Source organism: Panthera leo, chromosome C2, assembly GCF_018350215.1.
Source record: "Panthera leo isolate Ple1 chromosome C2, P.leo_Ple1_pat1.1, whole genome shotgun sequence".
NCBI lineage: Eukaryota > Metazoa > Chordata > Mammalia > Carnivora > Felidae > Panthera > Panthera leo.
In genome coordinates, this window is record NC_056687.1 from 82,174,197 (window position 1) to 82,197,898 (window position 23,702).

Sequence of the window (23,702 nt, forward strand, 5' to 3'; positions counted from 1 at the left end):
GTGAGACAAGTGGCTAGGTTTGAAAACAGCATAAAAGACACCAGAGAGACCCTTGCTGCAAGAGACGAAAGGCCTAAGAACTAGTCAGGATGAAACAAAAAATGCTATAACTGAGATGCAAAATAAACTGGATACAGTGAGAATGAGGAGGAAGCAGAGGAGAGAATAGGTGAAACAGAAGATAAAATTATGGAAAATAAGAAAGCTGAAAAAAAGAGTGAAGAGAAATAACTAGAGCACGAGGAGAGAGTTAGAGCAACTAAGTGATTCCATGAAATGAAACTGTATCTGTTATCAAAGGAGTCCTGAAGAAGAGCAAGTAAAAGGGGCAGAAGTTTTATTTGAACAAATCATAGCTGAGAACTTCCCTAATCTGGAGAAGGAAACTGGGCACAGAGACCCCCCTCAAAATCAACAAAAACAGGCCAGCACCATGACATATCATAGCAAAACACAAAGATAAGGAGAGAATTCTGAAAGCAGCTAGGGACAGAAGGTCCTGAACCTACACGGGTAGACACGTAAGGTCAGCAGCACACCTGTCCACTGAAACTTGGCAGGCCAGGAAGAGTGGCAGGAAATATTCAATGTGCTGAATGGGGAAAAATATGCAGCCAAGATTCTTATCCAGCAAGGCTGTCATTGGGAACAGAAGAGATAAAGAGTTTCCCAGACAAAACGAAAGGAGTTCATGACAACTAAACCAGACCTGCAAGTAATTTTAAGGGGGACTCTGAGTGGAGGAAAAAAAAAAAAAGAAGACCAAAGCAGCAAAGACTACAAGGGACCAGAGGACATCACCAGAAACACCAACTCCAACACGATGGCACTAAATTCATATCTTTCAATCATGGAAATGGACTAAATGCTTCAATCAAAAGACATAGGGTATCAGAATAAAACAAAAACAAAAAACCCCAAGATCCATCTAGATGCTGACGACAAGAGACTCATTTTAGACCTAAAAACACCTGCAGATTCAAAGTGAAGGGATGGAGAGCCATCTATCATGCCAAGGGACAGCAAAAGAGAGCCGGAGTAACTATACTTATATCAGACAACCAGATTTGAAAATAAAGACTGTAACAAGAGATGAAGAAGGGCGTTACATCATAATTAAGGGGTCTATCCATCAAGAAGATCTAACAATTGTAAATATCTACGCCAACTTAGGAGCACCCAAATATATAAATCAATTAGTAACAAACATAAAGAAACTTACTGATAATAATACGATAACAGGAGACTTTAATACCCCACTTATAGCAATGGACAGATCATCTAAGCAGAAAACCAACAAGGAATCTAGGCTTTGAATGACACACTGGACCAGATGGACTTAACAGATACATTTAGAATATTTCATTCTAAAGCAGAAGAATACACATTCTTCTTGAAATTACTCGTGGCTTTTACTGCACAATTATATACAAACTAGGGAAACCAACTACAGGCATTAGAGACACTGTCACAAAGACCCAAGACAGCCTTGAAGAGGAATAACAGATTTAGTCTAAGATGCTGTACAGAGAATGTGATTTGCCAAATCACTGTCATGCACAAAATCAAAGTGGGAGCAAGCAGATTTGAATTCGATCCCAGTATGGCAAATCTATAAACACAAAGCACCCTTCCCAGTGTTCCCAGACCATCTAACCCCCCAGCAGAGGACTGATTATGATTTTCCAATTGGAAGAGAAAGAAAAACACATTTGATGCTATCTGCCAGAGCACATTTCTTTCTTCCCATGTAATATAGTGACAAAAGCTGAAAATTAAACTGCAGCTAAACATGAGAGGGATAAACGGCGACAGCCCTGGAAATGACCTTGTAACACTCAGTGTTAAAGTACATCTGGTGGAAAATGAGGTCCCGATGATGGAGGAAAGCCCTGGGCAGAAGGACACTGGGCTAAGATAGTGTGCCAGCACATGTCAGAGGCTCAATGACTCACATGGGGTAGAAATGAGAGCTATTAATTACTTCAGCTGGAAGGAAGGAAAACAACCTAAGACTTTCAGGAATCCACAGACTTAACTAGAGCATCAAGCTTCACTATAGGAAAGCCGCCATGATCCACTGTCGCCCTGAAGGCTGGATTCCTAGGAATGGGGATAACATAATACTAGGGATCCTGGATACAAAGGCTTTCAAATCACACATGAAGCCAGGGCAGTCACAGAATCTCTACAATAATTAAGGTCATGAAATCAAAACCCCAACATTTCTTCTCCTAAGCATCTTCCCACACTAGCACACAAGCAGGCCAAACCTAGTTTACCAGAGATGTGGGATGCTGGATATTATTCTGGAACAAATTATTTGTCTTTCCTGCATTCCAGGAAACTTCTGGCATTTTTGTAACGTGCTGGTAGGGGTGGAGCTGGAGGTGGAGTAGGACGCGTGGAATGAGAATCGTATTTTCTCACTTCTCCCCCTCCCTGCCTGCTATTGGCCTCGCTTTTAAATCTTTCTATCTGTTAGAGGCTTCAGTCAGACTTTTGCTACAACCTAAGCTGTTTCAAACTAGAGGTCCTTAATATTTTGCCTGCAATGAAACCCTGGCCTCAGAAATACATATGAGTGAAGCCACATTTCCTTTCTCCCTGCAAACAGGAAAGGAAACACCCTTAAAATTCCCATCCCCAGCACAGTTTGCTCCAGACAGAACCCTCACCTCTCACTCATCTTTATTTCCTAATGTCACAACACTCTCAATAGGTCACAATTAATAATGAACTAGGTAACGAAATAATAAAATAAGCACGTGTGTTGCTGAGCTGAATGGAGAGAGGAGGGAAACACCTGGCAGAATCTCTCTTAAGGAGATTTCACATAGAGTAGTAACCATACCTTGCTCTAGAATGAGCAGCTCTCGGGCAGAGAGTGCGTCAGGTGGGAGATGGAAATTATGAATATCTGACTAGAAAATACCCATAAAAACCCAAAACCTTTAATACTACAGTTAAAGAGAAACAACACAGGGGCACCTGGGTGGCTCATTTGGTTGAGTACCCAACTCTTGATTTTGGCTCAAGTCACAATCCCAAGGTCATGGATTAAGCCCTGTGTTTAGGCTCTGTGCTGAGCATGGAGGCTGCTTAGGATTCTCGCTCTCACACCCTCTGCCCCTCTCCTGCTGGTCTGCTGGATCTCAGCATGACAATAAAAAAATAATAATAAAACAATAAAAAAAAGAAACAACATAGTGACTTCTCAGCAGTACGAAAAAATGCTGGATTAAGTCAGCTAGGATATGAAAGGAGTACCAATAACCACTACTACAGCAGCTAAGTTATGGAGCAATCACTACTGTCTGCCACTGTTCCAAATACTGTGCATGTATTATCTCACTTAATCACCACAAAAACCCTATGAGGCCAGTACTTTATCCTTATTTTACAGGTAAAGCAAGTAAGGTCCTGGGGTGCAGCGCTGTGCCTGAGGTCACTGTGGTTGGTGGTGGAACTCACACCTGAATTTGGGCAGTCCAATTCCAGAAGTTTCTTTCATTTGCCTTGCTCTTGGCATCAGTCTGGAAGAGGTGGGACAGTCCCTTTCAAGGGACACAAAAGGTGATGTCAGGAGCAGAGTAGGACCAACTGGGGATCAATATGCCAATGCCATGCTCTTAAAACACTGATGGCCTCTGACCTCTTTCTGGGATTTTTCATGATTCTGCTTTCTAGTTAAGGAAACTGGGCCTACGAAGTCTTAATAAAAGAACCAGGACGGAGAGCAGCTGATGAAATGAGCTACAATGATTAGCGTCACGCTTAAAAATACATTTTGGAGAAGTAAGCTGCAGAAGACCAGTGAAAGCTGACAATATTAAGAACTAAGCTAAGTTTTTAGAACAAATTATCCTAAAATTTGTATGGAACCAGAAAAGATCCCCCACCCCCAGAGCAGTCTTTAAAAAGGAGAACAAAACTGGAGGCATCACAATCCCAGATTTTTTGTAGTATATCTACAAAGCTGTAGTAATCAAAACAATATGGTATTGGCACAAAAACAGATACAGGGATCAGTAAAACAGAATAGAGAGCCAAGAAATAAACCCATGATTATATGGTCTGTTAATCTCTGACAAAGGAGGCAGGGATATGCAGTGGGAAAAATACACTCTCTTCAAGAAATTGTGTTTACAAAACTGGACAGCAACATGCAAAAGAATGAAACTGGACCACTTTCTTACACCATACACGACAACAAAATCAAAATGGATGAAAGACCTAAATGTGAGCCTGAAACCATAAAATTCCTAGAAGAAAGGACAGACAGTAATTTCTCTGATATTGACCATAGCAATGTTTTTCTAGATAGGTCTTCTCAGGGAAGGGAAACCAACAAACAAACAAAAAGCTATTGGGACTACATCAAATAATTTCCTTCTGCACAGCAAAGGAAATAATCAACAAAACTAAAACACAACTTGCAGAGTGGGAGAAGACTCTGCAAATGACATATCTGATAAAGGGTTAGTATCCAAAATACATAAAGAATTTATACAACTCAACACAAAACCTCAAATAATTAAAAAATGGACAGAAGACACGAACAAATATTTTTCCAAAGAAGACATCCAGAGAGCCAACAGACATGAAAAGATGCTTAACAACACTCCTCATCAGGGAAATGCAAATCAAAACCACAATGAGAGATCACCTCACACCTATTAGAATCACTGAAGTAAACAACTCATGAAACAAATATTGGTGAGGATGTGAAGAAAAGGGAACCCTTGAGCACTGCTGGTGGGAATGCAAACTGGTGCAGCCACTGTGGAAAAAAGTATGGAGGTTCCTCAAAATATTAAAAATAGAATTACCATATGATCCACTGCTGGGTATTTACCCAAAGAATATAAAAACACTAATTGAAAAAGATATATGCACCCCTATGTTTACCACAGTATTATTTACAATAGCCAAATTATGGAAGCAACCCAAGTGCCCACTGATAGATGAATGGATAAAGATATGGTGTGTATATGTAACAGAATAATATCCAGCCATAAAAAAAAGAATGAAATCTTGCCATTTGCAACACTGATGGATCTAGTGGGTACAGTGCTAAGTGAAGTAAGTCAGAGAAAGACAAATAACATCTGATTTCACTCATATATGAAATTTAAGAAACAAAACAAATGGACAAAGAAAAAGAGAGACAAACCAAAAAACAGACTCTTAGCTATAGAGAGCAAACTGATGGTTACCAGAGGGGAAGTGGTTGGGGAGCAGGGGGTGAAATAGGTGAGGGGATTAAGAGTACACTTATCACGATGAATGCTATGTATAGAACTGTTCACTTGAAACTAATACAACACTGTATGTTAATTATAGTGGAATTTAAAAAAACAATCTAAATTCTTCAGTGACAGATCTCACACACAACACACAATGAGAAGGCAGTTTTGTACACACACTAGGTGCTCATGAACATTTTCTGCAATTACAGAAGAAATTCTGAACTTGGCTCTGACACTAACTAGTTGTGTTGATATCCCTGATGTTAGAATATCTCGTTTATAAAACAGAGAAAATATCTGCATAGCCTACCTCATGAGGCTCTTGTAGGGATCAAAGTGGGGAGGGGGAAATGGAGAAAACACATTTTCTGTCATCTCTTTAGTCTCTGGCCTTACTCTAGCTGCTTTCATGTTTAATGCATACATTAGCCCAATGAGGTAGACCTTACTGTCTCTAATTTACATGTGAGGAAACTGAGGTTCAGACATGTCAAAAATTACAGCTTGTAAGGCACATGTTAAATTACCTCCTGATGACCTATAACCCACTATACACATGTTGGTGACAAATGTAAGGTGCTATGTATGTATGAGGTGTTATGGACTTCCCATGGACCATCTCAGCTGCTCGGTGTGCTGGGAGTGCATTTACCTGAATACCCATCAGGATCCTTGGTGGAATGACTCATAACACTAGCACCATGTCATGCTGCGTCATTAAATAAAGGAACGTGATAAGTTTTGTTTGGCTTGTCTATCCTTTTTGCTTCCTCACAAAAATTATTGTCCCCACTTGGGTTTAAAGTCTCCGATACCTGAACATTCTACCTGTTCATGCTTGCCTACTCCTTGCCTAACGTGCTTTAAAAGGCAACAACCTGGGGAAATCTGCCGTGGCAAAAACTGAAAATCTCATTATACCTAAAAAAAAATGGACTTTTAAAAAGTTTTAGACAACTGCAGAATGTAGTTTTAAACTTTAAATAACTAGTATCACTCCTGGGTCAAATTCATTAAAATCTGTCAATTATCTTGACAGGGATTATTATAATTATTACAATTATTACAAAAGTTTGGTCATCTTAGTTTAAATGCCTCACGGGCATGGGAAACTCAAATTCCCAAACACATTAAAGAAGAACTGCTTGGGTGTTGCTGCCCCTGGTGTGATGTAGCATTATAAGCAGAAATAAAAAAAGGCAATACTGGGAAATAAAATGGTTGACAACTGGGCTAGGACCCCCACCTCCTTCCTTCCTGAGAGAACTGTCCTGTGCAAACTCAGGTTCTTGCTTCATGGTGTACTGTGGTCTTTCCTTTTTGTCAGCAGAGGAAGATCTAAAAAAAGTCCAGTAAGGGCTTTATTGTTGCTTAGTTAATTTCATTTCACCATTGACTTCAAATATATTGAAGGTGGTGTCAGGATTCTCTTGTCTGGAGAGCTTAGTATCTGAATATTGGCAAGTTTTCAGACATCTCTCAGAAGCTGAGTCCCCAGCTTTCTGAAATGCAGAAGATTTCTCTCTGTTTCATTGCCTGTCAAATGTTTTTGGCTTATCCTTCCTGTTTATTCTTTAAAAAAATTTGCATATACATGCATATTTTTATTTCCTCTTTCTTACAGAAAAGGTAGCATAGTATACTACTCTTTTGCGTTTTGCTTTTTTTTACTTAACAATATACCTTGAAAATAATTTTATGTTACAGAGATGTTATTTCCTTTTTTTTTTTTTTAAGTTGTATATAGTACTTCATTGTGTATATGGGCCATGATTTATTTATTTGATCTCCTATATTTGGATATTTACCTAGTTTCCAGTATGTGGCAATAAAAAAATTGATAAATTTTTTAATGATAAAAAATTAAAAAAAAATTAAAAAAATTAAAAAATAAAAAAAGTCTAGTAAGATTTATTTTTATGGTAAGTAGAGTTAAAAGAAAGATTCTTAGTGGAGTGGAATTTTTCTTTTCCTTTTTTTTTTAATATGAAATTTATTGTCAAATTGGTTTCCATACAACACCCAGTGCTCATCCCAACAGGTGTCCTCCTCAATACCCATCATCCACCCTCCTCTCCCTCCCATCCCCCATCAACCCTCAGTTTGTTCTCAGTTTTTAAGAGTCTCTTATGGTTTGCCTCCCTCCCTCTCTTTTTTTTTTTCTTCCCCTCCCCCATGGTCTTCTGTTAAGTTTCTCAGGATCCACATAAGAGTGAAAACACTTTCTCTATATGACTTATTTCACTTAGCATAACGCTCTCCAGTTCCATCCACATTGCTACAAAAGGTCATATTTCATTTGGAGTGGCATTTTTCTAATGCTAATCAGAAATCCTCCTTTGTCTTATCATTGACCTTTTTTTAAAAAAAAGAGAGAAACAGGGAAATCATTCACTTCATATATGTAATTAAGGCCTGCTACCCTTTGATTATCTAACTGTTGCCTACTTAAGAAGAAAGGTGAACAATTATCTTGATGGATGTCACTGTGGGATAGCAATTATGACAAAGAGCTCTTCTGAGGGCAGGGTCCTTAATGATTTTCTATCAGAGCCATGATTGCTGGAACATTTTCAGTTCTAGTATTCCTGCCTATCTTAACTAGATAGACCTAAAAAATGATTACCTAACAAGAGGAATATAGAATCATATGGAAAAGCACATTTAACCCTGAAATTAGCAAAACCCAATAAAAGTTCACAATGTAATTACAAATCAAAAAAAAAAAAAAGAGCACTGATGCACTGTGGTTGTACTCTACCTAGTTTAGATGTCAATTCACTGGTGAAAAGAGAGAAAAGCTTTTGGACCATTTCTCTCTGTAGAACTTGGTTGTTGGGAGGAAAAGGGCAGGAAGTGGAGTGATAATATGGAAACTGAGTGAAATTAATAAATTAAGTTATTGTTTACTGTACCTTAAAAATCTCCCCCCAAACTGCAGAGATTTCCAAATCTTGCCATTATAAAGTAACAGTACTGAACTAGCCTAGCTCTCCCATAATAATATAAAACCAGCCAAAATACATATACCTGTTGTTTTCTAACTTTGGACAAAAGGCGGAAAAGGACTATAATCATTGACAGAAGAGAAACATTCAAAGTGAGTCCCATGATTTCCCTGGAATTCTATCTGGAGACACTTTCTGGGTTGTGGCACAGGGAGGGAGAACCTAAGGAGACCATGGAAGTCTTGCTGAGCTGAGGAAATAGGAGTTTGGGGATAGGAATTAGGTAAATTTGAAGAGGAGGAAGCTGAGTTGAAATTGAGCTGAGCTAAAAATCTATATAGGAGTCCTCTGAAGTTTATGGCCTGATACTCAACTGCACATATATGGGCAAGACTCCAGAAGCCTTGCAGAGAACAGGTGCTAGAGAGCTATGAGTTAAATGGAGATTCTAGAGGTTGCAAAGTCCTAGAAGATATGGGAATACTAACCAGGCAGAGTGCAAGGACCTTGAAAAACACTCTGGGTATCCAATGAGACCATCAAGATGCAGGGGTATTCTAGACCTGCCTGAACACAACTCAGAAGTCTCTGAAGGAAGACAACAAAATCCAGATGCTCAACAACACTGCATTCACAATGCCAACCACACAATCAAAAGTTTCTAGATACGTGTAGTAGGAAAACATGATTTATAGCCAGGAAAGCAATTGATAAAAACAGACTCAGAGAGGACAGAGGTACTGAATTAGCAAACAAGGAATTTAAAATATCTGTTTTATAGGGGTGCCTGGGTGGCTCAGTTGGTTAAGTGTCTGACTTTTGATTTTGGCTCAGGTCATGTTGTCACAGAGATTGAGCCCTGCATTGGGCTCCACGTTAGGCATGAAGCCTGCTTGAGATTCTCTCTCTTTTCCTCTCCCTCTGCCCCTCCCCTGTTCATACTCTCTCTTGCTTTCTCTCTCTCTCTCAAAAAATAAAAAAAAAAAAAGCAAGACCCAATTATATACTGTTTTCAAGAGATGCACTTTAATCCAAAACAAAAATAAACAGCTAAAGGATGGAAAAAGATATATAATCAAAACATGAATCACATGAAAGCTTGAATGGCTTATGTATAGAGAATAGATTTTGATACAAGGAGTATTACTAGAGGTAAGGAAGAACTAAAGACAGACAAATCAATAGTCATAGTTGGAGATTTTTAACATTCTCAGTCAGTAGTTAATAAGATAACTAGATAAAAAAAAAAAAACCAATAAGCATACAGAAGATCTGAGTAATACTAACAACTGCCTTCACTTAACATTTACAGGAATTATACCCAACAACTGCATATTACAGTTTGTTTCAAGTGCACAAATAATGTTCAGTTAGGTAGAATGTATGCTTGCCCATAAAAAAGTCTCAGTGACTTTCCAAAGAATTATATCATACAGGGCATGCTCTCTGACCGCAACAGAATTAAAGTAGAAATTCTTAACAAGATATCCAAAGACGCCTCAAATATTAGAAATTAAGTAACCAATAAGTGAGAGAAATAAATCACAAAGTAAATTAGAAAATACTTCAAGGTGAGTTCTAATGAAAATACAACATTAGCAAAATTTGTTGGATGGAGCTTAAGTAGTGCTTACACAGAAATTTATAGCTTAAAAATTTCATATTGGGTAACAAGAAAGGCTTAATATTAATGACCTAAGTCTCCACCTTAGGAGGCTAGAAAAAAAAAGTAAGTTAAACCATAAGTGAAGGAAGACAAAATAATAAAATGGAAATTGTAGAAAGACAAGTGTAATATGTAATATGAAAAACTGAGCGGATGATCTAGACAGCAGATTTGATAATGCAGAAGAGAAGATCTGTGAATCTGAAGACAACAGAAACTATTCAATTTAAGCAGACAAAAAATAAGGTAAAAATAATGAAAAAAGTGCCAATGACCTGTGGAACATTACACTAACATACATGTAATTACAGGTTGAGAAAAAGAGATCTTGGGGCAGAAAATATATTCAAAGAAATAACAGCCAACTGTTTTCCAAATCTGATGAAAATCATAAACATACAGATCCAATATATTTAATGAACACCAAGAAAGAACACAAAACCACACCTAGTCATACCACTGATGAAAACAAAAGACAAAGCAAAAAATACAAAAGATACAAAAGATGGGGAAAAAGATGCATTATAAACACACAAGGTGTTATTGGTTGGCTTCTCTGGAAAAAAGACTCTGAAGTGGAGATCTGTGTGCCAGAACTTACTGGTGGGTAAGTTCTTACTTACTTGGAATGGAAACCTACGGAGAAGTAAAGGAAGCAGAACTAGGCATAGGGAGAAGTTCTATTGCGATGCGATTACCACAGAGGCCCTCAGGTGATCCCAAGGAGAGCTCTGGAGCTAAGATGGCCTTGAACTATCCTGCATTAATTAATTAAGGGGGTTCTGCCCTTTTTAAGTCTTCAATGACTAGTCATCAGATGCTGGCTGCTCTCAGGCAGAGAGGCTGTCATTGTTGGCAAGGTAGATGTCTTTAGCTGAGGACAATTCCTAGAGAAGGAAGAGCTGATAGCTATCAGTTGCTAAAACTCCCAGCAGCGAAGGGAAGGAGAACTTCTCATTCTCCTGAAAGATGGGAAAAGAAGGTGTCATTGCAACCAAAAGAAGATAACAGTAAGAATTACTGCCAATGACTTATTAGAAACAATGCAAATCATGAGACAGTGGAACAGCATTTTAACATGAGCTGAAAGAAAAAAATATACAATGTGATCATCATGGACATTTTTCAAGTAACAATCAATAAAAACTTCTCGAGGAGGAAAGTCCTTACAGATCCCTTTGTGGGATGAACTTGCACTTTGGCTCAGGAGATTCTTGGGTCCTATAGTGCCTGTCCAGGACTCCTAGGGGCCTGTGAGTAAACTGTGCCAGACATTTACTCCCAGCACACAGGCCTCTGCACATGCTCTTCTCAGTAAGTTTCATGGCAACCACTGTAGTCCTTACCAAATATTTCTGACACGACAGTGTAAATTGTAAGGAATCACTATCCTGAGTACATATAAAACATTTTCCCTGGGAATCAAGGTGAATGTGAGGGGCAAAAATTGAGGCAATGCAAATGTGGGTTTCACTGTAATGTTACAGGAATGCTGTGAAGATTTTCCAATTTCAATAAAATGTGTTTTAGGTATTGGATATTTCACAAAGTTTCATTCAAGATTCCTCCTCCCCAAATACATTAAGCTATTACTGAATTCTACTCAGATATATTTTCATTATTTTTTTGACACCTTCAACTGTTCATTTTTGTCCTTTTCTGCTGTGTGCATATTGAAAGCTGCCTAAAGCAGCAGAGGAGCCAGGTGAGGTATAACATTTACGAAAAACAACAAATCACAAGTTAGAAACTTAGTCCAGACACCAAACCTGTAATAGAAGAAAGTGCACGCCAAGTGCCAAATGAAGAAGGGGCAATGACTGCTGCAAGAATTCAGAGTAGGAGGGGATCGGTTCAAAGCCATTTAATTCATGACTCTGAAATGCAAGTGGCCTGAGACTTCCCTAGTCTACGCACTCCACCACTATGCCAGGTGCTTAGTTCATATCTTGACCTCTCTCTTCAAACCTCCAACATTTCTCACCCCCCCCCCTACATTCTCAATTATTTCCACAGATTTCTATTCTCTCAGTGAACTAGAAAACAAGGATGAAGAGAACCTCCAAGAGTGTTCACCACCACACCCACCAGGCTGCGTGCCCATGCACAGTGGCCCATTATTCCTGGGACACACCAGGAATTCTCCTGCTTCAAGACCTCTGCATTTGCTGTTCCTTCTGCTTGGAATGCTCTTTCCTCTCATGTTCACATCGACTGTAACTTCACAGTTTTTAGACAGAAAATATGACCTATCAACATTCCATGACCACTCTGTATAAAACAGCAATATCCTTTTCATCTCCCTCATCATGCTTTTCTTCCATAGCCTTATCAAAATCTGAGATACCTTCATATCTTCATATCATATCATATCATATCATATCATATCATATCATATCATATCTTCATTTGTTTAATATCTACCCCCTGCCACCAGAATGGGAGCTCTGTGAAGGCAGAGACTGGTCTTGTTTCCTACAGGATCCCTGGCACTTAGACCAATGCTTGCTACATAGTAAGTGCCCAATACATATTTTTTGGTTTTTTGTTTTGCTTTTTTAGAGAGGGAGAGAGAGAGAGAGCTGGAACATGAGCGGGAGCAGGGGAGAGGGGCAGAGGGGGAGAGAGAAAGAATCTTAAGCAGGCTCCATGCTCAGCAGAGAGCCCAACACAGGACTCGAACCCACAACCCTGGGATCATGACCTAAGTTGAAATGAAGAGTTGGGTGCTCAACTGATTGGGCACCCCCAATACATATTTTTTGAATGAATGAAGCAGAACTTGAACTGGAGGCTAAAAACAAAGTATTACCTAAGAGGGGAGAGAAGGAAGGACATACCAGATTATGAAAAGGCAAGGAAGAGTAGATATATGGACATGGTATTGGTTATGTTTAGGAAACCATGAGAAATTTCCTTTGATTAAAGAAGAAAGAAAAGAAGATTAAGATATGTGGGCTGGTGTTGCATCAAAAGCTGGCGCTGTCAATCTAAACCAATTTAGACTTAACTTTGTTAGCGATGGGGCACCACTGAAGTTTTCCAAGCATTAAAAGAGGTGGAGAATGAACTGGAGCCCCAGAAGACAGAGACTGTGGGGTCGATGAAGACTTTTGGAACAGTGGAGGTACACACTGACTGGGGATGAAGACACTGTGGAGGTAACTGGGAAGCATAGAAAGCCTCTGGGAGCTCAGTGAATGCAGATAGAGGGCACTGTAACTGGAGAATTTCTTTCTTCCAAGGAATGCAAAGACATTTCTGTATAATTTTATTTTATATTGCTATGAAGTTGCCAGAGACAGACATGGACTGTCCCATTTAGTGCCATATAAACTGAGTCAATAAATGAAAAAGTGATGTGACTTAAGCATATAGAGAGGAGACTCTCCTTTTAAAAATATGCTGTATCTGAAATAATATCTACCATTAGTAGATATTTCACTACAAAACAGGGAGCTATGGCTTATTTATGGCACAGGGGAAGAGCCAATGTAATTGCAACTAGAATGCCCCTAGAATAAGTGCAGAAAACAACAAAACACAAAAGACCCAGGGCAGTGGCTTTTGATAGAACAGACTGTAGTAAGGACCAGCTTACATTTCATCTGCATCTTTTCCTTTCCTTCTACTTTAACCAATGATTTCTCACTGTTTCTTGAACATACTCAACCCGTGTTCTGATATTACATGAAAGGAGTATAAGCTCTCAGGGATGGCACATTCATTGATTCGGAACAGCAGTCCAGACAGAAAGCTATATTCTATGGTAACAGTCTATTGGACACTCAAGAACAACACATACATCAGAGCAGCTCAAACTCTGCAAAGCTCTGCTGTCTGGACTCTATGACCTTTACAAATGGATGATCATTCAGCACAGTGCAATTAAGAATGGCCTACTGAGTTGTTTTAATGCAAGATAATAGGCTGTTAGTTGCTCTGTCAAATATACTGAAGAGAAAAAAAGACACCTGCCACGTATTGTAGGAAATTCCTAAAAGCTTCATCTGGAAACACTGTTGGAAGGGAAAGGCCCATTTGTAACTCGATCAATACTCTTAACTTCAGTAGGGTCCAAAATTCCAAGGAGATGGCGGACATGATGACATTATTTCTTTTGATAAGGGAGTTCACTTCCATACACTGAGAGGGTACAAAGATGGAGTAAAGAACCACCATTGGCCCTGACACAGTCTCAAATACAATCCCATTGGGAGAAAAGAAACTCTTATGATCTGACTCCATTCAGTGAAAACAATCTTGTCAACTGTTCATGATGGAGTGTCATATTAGAAGCAGAAAAATCACACCCATTAACTCTTAATTAACATAGCATGGTGACTAATAAATAATACTATCTAGGTCTCTACCCTTGGCTTTGTTTTATACAAATATTTTATCAGTGACATGGAATGAAAACACGTGATCCCCAAAGGGATAAACTGAAACAATAAGAGTCTTGCACTTGGCTCTACAAACCAACAGGAGTTACATAGGATGGGATCAGTACCATGTGTGAACAGATTCAGGAGTTTGCGATCAATATAATGGCTGCTAAAAAAGATAATATGCTTCTGGTTTCATTCATAGAGCCTAGAATGAGGAAAGTGATGATCTCATTCTGCTCTAAATCGACCTCCTGAAGCACCTTGGTGATGGCTGGAGATGAGGTATGACAGGGTAGAGGTGAGTAAGGAACAGAACTATGAATGTTGTGCCTTGACAGGAGAAGACTAGGGGCTGGGGAGTCATGATTTCAATTACATAAAGCACTGGGATGGTTGCTATCTAAAAAAGGACTTAGACATCTTTTTGATGGCTTCTAGAGGCAGGGCCAGGATCAAAGGGTAGCAAGGTGTCACCCAGAATAAGGAAGAACTTTCAAAGATGGAACGTCCTGCCTTAGGATGTGGTTTTCTTTTTCTTCTTTTTTTTTCAAGTTTGTTTGTTTGTTTGTTTGTTTAGAGCAGAGGAGGAGCAGAGAGAGAGAGGGAGAGAGAGAACCCAAGCAGGCTCCATTCTGGCAGAGTCAGACATGGGGCTCATTCTTATAAACGGCATGATCATGACTTGAGCCGCAATCAAGAGTCTAATGCTTAACTGACTGAGCCACCCAGGTGGCCCAGGAGGTGGTTTTCAATCAGATGCAGGACACTGCTTGTTAGAAATGGATGAAGAAAGAGATCAACTCCTACTAGCATGGCAGTATGAGATACTCTGATGACCTTTTCAGCACTGACGCTAGCTAGCTAGCTACTGTCTGTCTGTCTGTCTGTCTGTCTATCTATCTATCTATCCATCCACCCATCCGTCCATCCATCCCAAATCAACCATTTATAGACCTTGGAAATTGTCCTAGGGGCAAATAGCAAATGAAGAAATAACTCCTTCAAAAAAAAAATCTATGTAAATTCAGTAAGAAAGTGGAGTGTGTGGTTTCTGAAACAAGACCTCTCCCTCCTCCCACCTCAGCTTAATGAGGTAGAGACTCTACTGCAGAGTGTTGCAGTCAAGAACACAGGCTCCTTCTCTCCCAAGCTCCTAGCTGGACGGCTTTGGACTTTAGCACTTCTCATCCTGCCTTTAGCTACATGCTGCTGAGGCCAATTAGGCAAGCATAGTCAAGGAGTGTTGGGGCTCCATTTTCCCACCCACACTCCACTCACAGAATACAGGCTTTATCCTGGGTGCTGTCCACTGAAAATACTGGCTCTCTGATCAGCCCTGCTCCAGTCTGTGAGGCAGTGGTTCCATGACAGGAAAGGCAAGCCAAGCAGACCTCAGGCTTTTCCCCCTTGCAACAAGAATATAAATCCCACAGTGGGCATGCCATTCAGAGAGAATCTTGCCATTGTACCTACTTCCAGAAACAGAGTCCTGGTTCACAGATTATTCCTTGGGGAAGAAGCATGCAGTACAACAGGTCCTAAACTCTTCTCAAAGGAACTGACTTGGTTTTCAACTGTGTGGAGAAGTTCAAACCTAAGTGTATCATAAGAACAGTGGAGGGTGTGGTGAAAGGCAACTGGGAGGAGATTCATGGATTTAATGTAGACACAACCTAGACTAGATGAGCTACTCTGTAGAAGAGAACTGACAGAAATGATAGCTGGGAGGAGCCCTAACAAGGTCAAAACAAGTATCAAAAACAGACCTCAGAAACCATTCCTTTTCAAAGGAGTCACAATTTCACTGGATGACTGTGTAGAGCAATTTTTGCAGCCAGGACATTGTTGAAAACAACAGAGCAATCAGTGGAGTTTAACGGCTGGGTGTGGTCAAGGAAAAAGAGAAAGAGAGCCCTACCAATACCACTGCCATCCCCCCAGCGACTTTGGGTCAACCCAAGGCCATACCTCCTAAGGAGCAATATGAGAGGCTTAACACTTGGGGATGAGTAGAGGCACAGACTTCACTAAAATAACCTAGCCAGTCACTAAAAGTAATAGTTTGGGCTGCAGCAGTCTGGAGTGGAGTGGAGCAAATAAGAATAATTCCACGAGTGGGGGAATGAATGCAGAGTTTCTAACCAGAAATTACAGTTTCTAAGCAGAAATTACAAGGCATGTAAAGAAATAGGAAAGTACGATCACATACTAGGGGAAAAAAGGCAAACAAACACAACCTGCCTGAGAGAGTAGCCAGATGTTACATTTAACAGAAAGACTTCAAACCAACCATTATAAATATACTTGCAGAACCAAAGGAAAGCATGATTTTAAAAGTAAAGTATGATGCCAATGTTGCACCAAATACTGAGTGCCAATAAAGAAACAAACTACAAAAAAGGATCAAGTGAAACTTCTGGAGCTGAAAAATAACTAAAATAAATTCAAGAGAGGGGCTCAACAGTAGATCTGAACTGGCAGAAGAAATAATTAATGAACTTGAAGATAAATCAATAGAGTGTATGCAAGGGGCACCTGGGTGGCTCAGTTGGTTAAGTGTCCGACTATTGATTTTGGCTCAGATCTCATACTTTGTGAGTTCAAGCCCCACATCGGGCTCTGAGATAATGGTGCAGAGCCTGCTTGGGATTCTCTCTCTCTCTCTCTCTCTCTCTCTCTCTCTCTCTCTCAGTTCCTCCCCTGCTTATGCTCTCTCTCTCAAAATAAATAAATAAACTTCAAAAAAAAAACCCACAGAAAAAACAGAGTATGAAAGCTAAAGAACACAATGAAACAACGAAACTGGACGGAGAAATTCAGGACACCATCAGTACAACAACAAATATGTAATGGAAGAACAAAATGAGAGGACAGAAAAGGGAAAAGAAAAAATATTTGAAGAAATTATGGTTGAAGAGTCCCAAATTTACTGAAAAACAGTAACCTACCCACCCAGGAAGCTTAACAAACTCCAAGCAGGATAAGGGCAAAGAGATCCATAAATACCTCACAGTAAAAATGCCACGAGTCAAAGTCCTGGAAAAAAGCTTGAAGAGAAAAAAGACTAATCGTTTACAAGGGAACCCCAGTAAGATTAATAGCTGAATTCTCAGCAGAAACAATAGAGGCCAGAAGACAATGGGATAACACAGTCAAAGTGCTACAAGAAAAAACCTGTCTATCAATAATCCTATATCCAGTAAAGCTATCTTTCAAATATGAAGATGAAATAAACACTTAACCAAGTGAACAAAAACTGAGAGAATTTGTTGCTAACAGACTCACCTTATAAAAAAATACTAATGTAAATTCACCAGTCACTGTTCACAGGGTCACTAGTAGAAAGCAATTCAAATCCACATAAGAAAATACAAAAGAGAACTGGTAAATATAATTATGTAATTTTAATATACAGTACATATAAGTGTATTTCTTCCTTCTCAAAACTGATTTTATAAGGCAATTATATAATAATACAATTGCATACATTGTACAATGTAATGTTGGCCTATAACATGCAGAAATGCAATGCATGTGACGCATAATATATTTGCACAAAGGAGATGAGTAGGGGCAAATGCTTTACTGGGTTAAGAAAATGGCTACAGACTATAAAGCAGTAATTATCACAATGTGTTATTTGGTTTGTAACATTAATACATGTATTACGTATAAAAAATATCACAGAATGCAGGAAAAGGCAATAGAGCTAAATAGGAGTAACAATTCTCTCTATATAACTGGAATTAAGCTAGTTTAGACCAGAAGCTGAATCAGAAGAGTTAAGCTGTATAGGGTAAACCCTAGAGCACCACTATAACAAATAAGCAAAAACCAGAAAAAAAAAAAAAAACCCTCAAAAACATTTAAAGATCTCACCAAAGAAGATATAGAGATGGCAAATAAGTGTATGAAAAAATACTCAACATCATATGTCATTAGGTAAATGCAGATTCAAACGAGACACCGCTTCACACCAATAGGAATGGCTAAAATCCAAAACACTGACAACACCAAACACTGGCAAGGATGTAGGGTAATAGAAACTCACATTCACTGTGTGGGAATGCAAAAATAGTGCAGCCACTTTGGAAGATGGTTTGGCAGCTTCTCAGAAAACTGAACATTCTTAACCATACAATCTAGCAGTTGCTCCTTGGTATCTACCCAAATGGGCTGAAAACTTATGTGCACACAAACCCCTGTACACATGGATGTTTATAGTAGCTTTTTGACAACTGCTAAAACCTGGAAGCAACCAAGATGTCCTTGAGGAGGTGAATGGATGAATGACAAACTGTGGTATATCCAGACGATGGAATATTATTCAACGCTAAAAAGAAATGAGACATCAAGACACAAGAAGACATGGAGGAACCTTAAATGGGTATCACTGAAGTAAGAGAACCAATGTGAAAAGGCTACATACTGTGCAACTATATGGCACTCTGGAAAAGGCAATACTAGGGAGACAGTATAAAAAAGATTAGCAGTTGCCGGGAAGTCTGGGTGGTGGGAGGGAAGGATGAATAAGTAGAGCACGGGATTTCTGGGGTAGTCTAACTATCCTGCAAGATGCTGTAATGGTGGCTACGTTTCAGTCTACATTTGTCAGAACCCACAGAATGTACAACACAAGGGGTGAACTCTAATACAGACCATGGACTTTCATTAATAATAATGTAGCTATGTTAGCTCATCAATTATAATAAATGTACTAGGGGAATGCAAGATGTCAATGACAGGGTAAAGTGGAGGGGAAATTTATGGCAACTCTGTACTCTCTGCTCAATTTTTCTATAAATCTAAAATTGCTCTGAAAAATAGCCCATTAATTTAGGAAATCGTTAAAGAAATCCAAATGCTACATTAGAAAATATTCACTTAATACAAAAGAAATGGGTGAGGTGTTGATGTGCATACTGGGTAAGATCTCTGAGATCCTTTGAAACCCTCAGCTAGTCTTACTTTTTAGGCCAGAAGATGTGCATAATTATCAGCAAGACAGTACCAGAAACAAATCGTCCCCAGTGTCCCTCTCTGTAACTATTTACAGCTGACATTCTCTCCCTCTACAGGAGGACTCGTGAGCAGGTTTCAGAAAGGCCCAGGCCATGGACTGCAGATCATAACCATGGAGAAGAATAAGAAAAGAACATGGCAGCAGCAGGAAGGCCCAGGACTGTGTTAAACTTCACGTGAGCCCACAGTTCCTGGAAAACAGCTACAGTTAAGGAAATCATCATACCCTGTTCTGGGAAAGAGCTTACTGCAAAGAGCCCTCCTTTGCCCTAAGTCTGAGACAAAATCCACCATGCTACCAAGTTCATCTATGACAAAGCCAGACACAGACCCACCAAATTTCCATTCTTTACCTCCTAAAAGACTAATGGAACTGTTTGTCCCGATTCAGGGAACAAAATGTTAACTGATGACCAAGCTTTAGTTAAGCTTCTTTCCTTCCCCAAGCCTTTGACACACCCTCAACCTGAGCCAGCCTACAACCCCTCAATGGTTCCTTCTGAGAATAGGCTGACTGTAAGGAAACATTTCTAGTTAACTATCTGATTCTACCACTGACTCCCTCATATCTGATTCTTTGTAGCCCTGTTTACTAGCCCCTGTAAATAAATTCCTTTCTGCCTTTCTTTCTTTCTTTTTTTTCTTTAAGTAATCTCTATGCCCAACGTGGGGTGGGGCTCAAACTCACGACCTCAAGATCAAGAGTCCCATGCTCTACCAAATGAGCCAGCCAAGCACCCCTGCCTGATTTTTTGACACGCTTGTAATCTTAAGGTCGGACTAGTCTCCTAATGGCAAAAGCCCCTCCTTTTACTGCAATGATTCTTTTGAATAAAGTCTCCCCTGACTAAAGTCAACATTTTTGTTTTTGTTATTTTTTTAATAGACAATATACTCTATTAGCTCAGGCTAGATGTTAGGGTCCAGCTGAAATCACCCAGCACATCAATGAAAATGTCACTTGAGTTTTATGCAACTGTAGGCTCAGAAAAGCAGCCCAACTTCTCACCCATGGCAGGAAAAGCTCTGCAGGAGTTCTGAGTGGCAGACATCCTGCCAAGGATCAAACACCTCCACTAACAGATAACGAATGTGCCATCTCAGAAGGTAACTTCGTCCCCTATTAGAAAATTCTCATAATTAAGCTGACATTTCCATCTCCGTGGCTGTGACCCACAGGCACCAGTTCTGTCCTCTGAACTACACAGAATTCCTATGTTTCCTTTTAAATCTTTCCACTGTCTGAAGGCAGCTGCACCTCATCTACTTCACATCGGCATAACAAGGCACCTGGCCCATAGAAACTGTCCACCCTGTCTACGCCAAAAAAAAAAAAAAAAAAAAGACCAAATCTTGTCCTCAGTTTGCTTATTTTAAAGAAATTTTTAAAATGTTTTTTAAAGCTTATGTATTTATTTTGAGTGAGTGAGAGAGAGAGAGAGGCAGAGAGAAAAGGAGAGAGACAATCCCACGTAGGCTCTGCGCTGTCAGTGTTGACCCTGACGTGGTGCTCGAACCCATGAACCATGAGATCGTGACCTGAGCCCAAATCAAGATTTGGATGGTCAACCAACTGAGCCACCCAAGGCACCCCCTTTTAAAAATCAGCAGAGGCATGGAAGTCACATTTGGATATTAAGTTCTACTAAGAAAAATTAGGAAAGAGGCAGCACACATCCAGCAAGGGCTATCTATCACTATTTGTTCAGGAGGGTCCAGTCAGCTGAGACATTGCAGCCAGCTTTTCCTGTTGTTATGGAAACAGTGGCTCTGTAAGAGGCTTTTTCCCTTAAAAATAACCCCTCAGTCTCCCCCCTCCAATGATTCAATAAAAATCATGAGTGAGTATAGTCGTCCACATTCCTGACATGAGTGGCAAGACTGGGAACAGACTATAAAAATTTTAGCCCACCAGAACACTTGGACAAAACAAACAAAACAAAACAAAAAAACTGCTCCAAATCCTTATAATACACTTGAATACTTGAGAAACTGCTAATCAATTTCTAGGAGGCTTGGCTATTAAATCCAACAGTTTAGCACTATTAACTTGTAAATGTGTTGACAGAAAGAACTACATTTCACTGACTTTTGTCCTTCCAAGACCAGGCATCTTGAGGCATGTTGAATACTGACTAAATTTACCCAGGCCTATCAGAAAGGCCTTCCACTCTGCCACTCCCAGTACCTTGTTCCTAACTGGAGTAAGTCACTCTGGAGACACCATCAACTGTGGACTCTTCCAGTGGGTTCCACCAGCCTGAGGATACTCTTTAGCCAGAGCTCCTGGTCCCTCAGACTTCTGCAAACACACCAGCAGAGACAGCTCATCTCAAACAGGAGATGGCTCAGGGAATATAACCATGCTTTTGTGATTGAGATGTAAGACAAAATTGCTTTCTCTGGTTATTGCGCATGTAATAATCCCAACCTTGCTACACAAATTCCTAGTTGGTGTTTCTTTAATACTCAAGAAAAGATACATCAAAGCTGAGTGGTTTTTGATGCTGCCTTCAACTAACTCTCTAAACTCATTTATCACCTCAAACATTCTCAACACCTCCAATTTTAATCTCTTCTAGTGAGTTAATTGCAAGGGACTTTTACAGTAATTTTTATCTTAGGAAAATGCTGCCTGGTCTTTAAATTTCTGGCCATCCATGATCAAACACTGAAAAAGTCCTAGGGAAGCATGTGTATCCAACTTCATTGAGGTTATCAGACCTTCTTAGGAAGAAATTTTATATACATAAGATAGATATTACACACAAATCTTATATGCCATATACATATGCATTTCTAAAAAATATCTAAAATGTAAAACGCTCATGTTGCAAACAGATGTTATGTACATATATGCATGGAATTTGCAGATTCTGACATGTGGCAGCAGAGTGAAGAGTGACTCCTACATGAGACACCGACCTCAGGAAGTTCAGCAGAACCCTACAGAACATCCCTCTATTTCCTCAGCACTTGAATCCAGCTCTTGACAGAGCCAATATTGACAACACAGTCACAAACACTCTCTTCAGTTATTGGTCAACAGAGGCTCTTTGGCTCAAATCAAGAATATTATTGATCCTTTGTGTTTCTTACACATGTCACTTTTGGCAGTCAACTGCTCAACAGACACTGCTGGTGCCTCCATCTGCCAATGCCACTTTGACAATGTAGCTCCAGGATGATAACCAGAATATACATGTAGGTGTACATATATATGCACACACAAACAAAAATACATACACAACTAGGGAAGTACCGATTAGGTATTCAGTTGCACAGTGTGCTCACTCAAATGCTGCCGATACAGCTCAAACAGTAAGGGACTGACCATGCTGGGAATATAAGCCTGGCACAGCAGTGATGATTCATTTGTTCGTTCTCTATTTATTCAGGCCCAGAAACTTCTTTTCCCCTCACTTCCCGTATATGGAATCTCTTTCATGTACCTCTCATTCACTCAACAACTACTGATTGACGACTTCATTCTACACTAAGGGATTCAACAGCAAGCAAGACCGACGTAGTTCCTGCCCTCATGAGGCATACAGTCTCCAATGGGGGATACATATAGATAAGGAGGCAATTTCAACATAGCCAGGTAAACATGTTGGTAGGTGGGGACCAGTTCATGCGCTATGAGAGAGAGCTCAATAAAGGAAAGACACCTAGCTCACACTTAAGGTGTCAGAAAGAGTTTTGGGGGGAAAAATACCTAAGACCTGAATCTATTTCGTCTCCTCATTCCATTAATACAGCACAGACTGAGGGACCTTCTTTCTTGCCTGGACACGGTCTATTCTTCTGATCGATCTTTCTGCCTTTAATCTCACCTTTGACAGAAACCTTTATCTTCAAGATAAAAAGCGAGCTTCACACACTAGGGCTCTTTGTGATCTGGACTCCCACTTATTTCACCAGGCTTTTGCACGCTCCCATATTTAAGGCATACAGAACCATTTCTGAAGTGTCCTGTACTCACCCATGTCTACCCGAAATATCTCTTCCCTTGTGTTTCAAGGCTGATCAAGCTTTACTTCTTTGGGAAACCTTCCCTGACCACTTATTCTGAGAGAGGCAACTGTTCTGATATGTATTTTAGTATTAATTCAGACATCATAAACAGTGTGATATTAAGTATGTGCTATTTTGTTTAGGGTTCAGCTTAGGGACACTCAGTGGCCCCAACCTAGAATCCGTACTTCAGAGATTGCTAGCTAACATGAATTCCCAAAAGCATCTATTAAAAGTCCTTTAGCTGTCCATGGCTGTTCACCAACACCTAAGACTTTGCTCATTACCTCCAAACAAACAAACAAACAAACCCAGAAATTTTTCTGTTGGTGAGATTAATGTCTTAGTAATCAGAATGATAACTATGAGAGATAGACTCTCATTGCTAAAATAAAAGGTATTCATA

General features: G+C 39.7%; 1 protein-coding gene across 8 annotated transcripts in view; it reads right to left on the minus strand.

Annotated features, from left to right (window-relative positions):
• VPS8 (VPS8 subunit of CORVET complex) overlaps positions 1 to 23,702 on the minus strand; it is a 251,146-nt gene that overhangs the window by 11,379 nt on the left and 216,065 nt on the right. The window contains exon 46 of one of the 8 annotated variants that reach the window (XM_042902965.1): positions 3,477 to 3,557. The exons of the other annotated variants lie outside the window; for them this stretch is intronic. Coding sequence (XP_042758899.1) covers positions 3,477 to 3,557 — 81 coding nt within the window. The remainder of the gene's footprint in view (positions 1 to 3,476; positions 3,558 to 23,702) is intronic. 8 annotated transcript variants of the gene reach the window in all.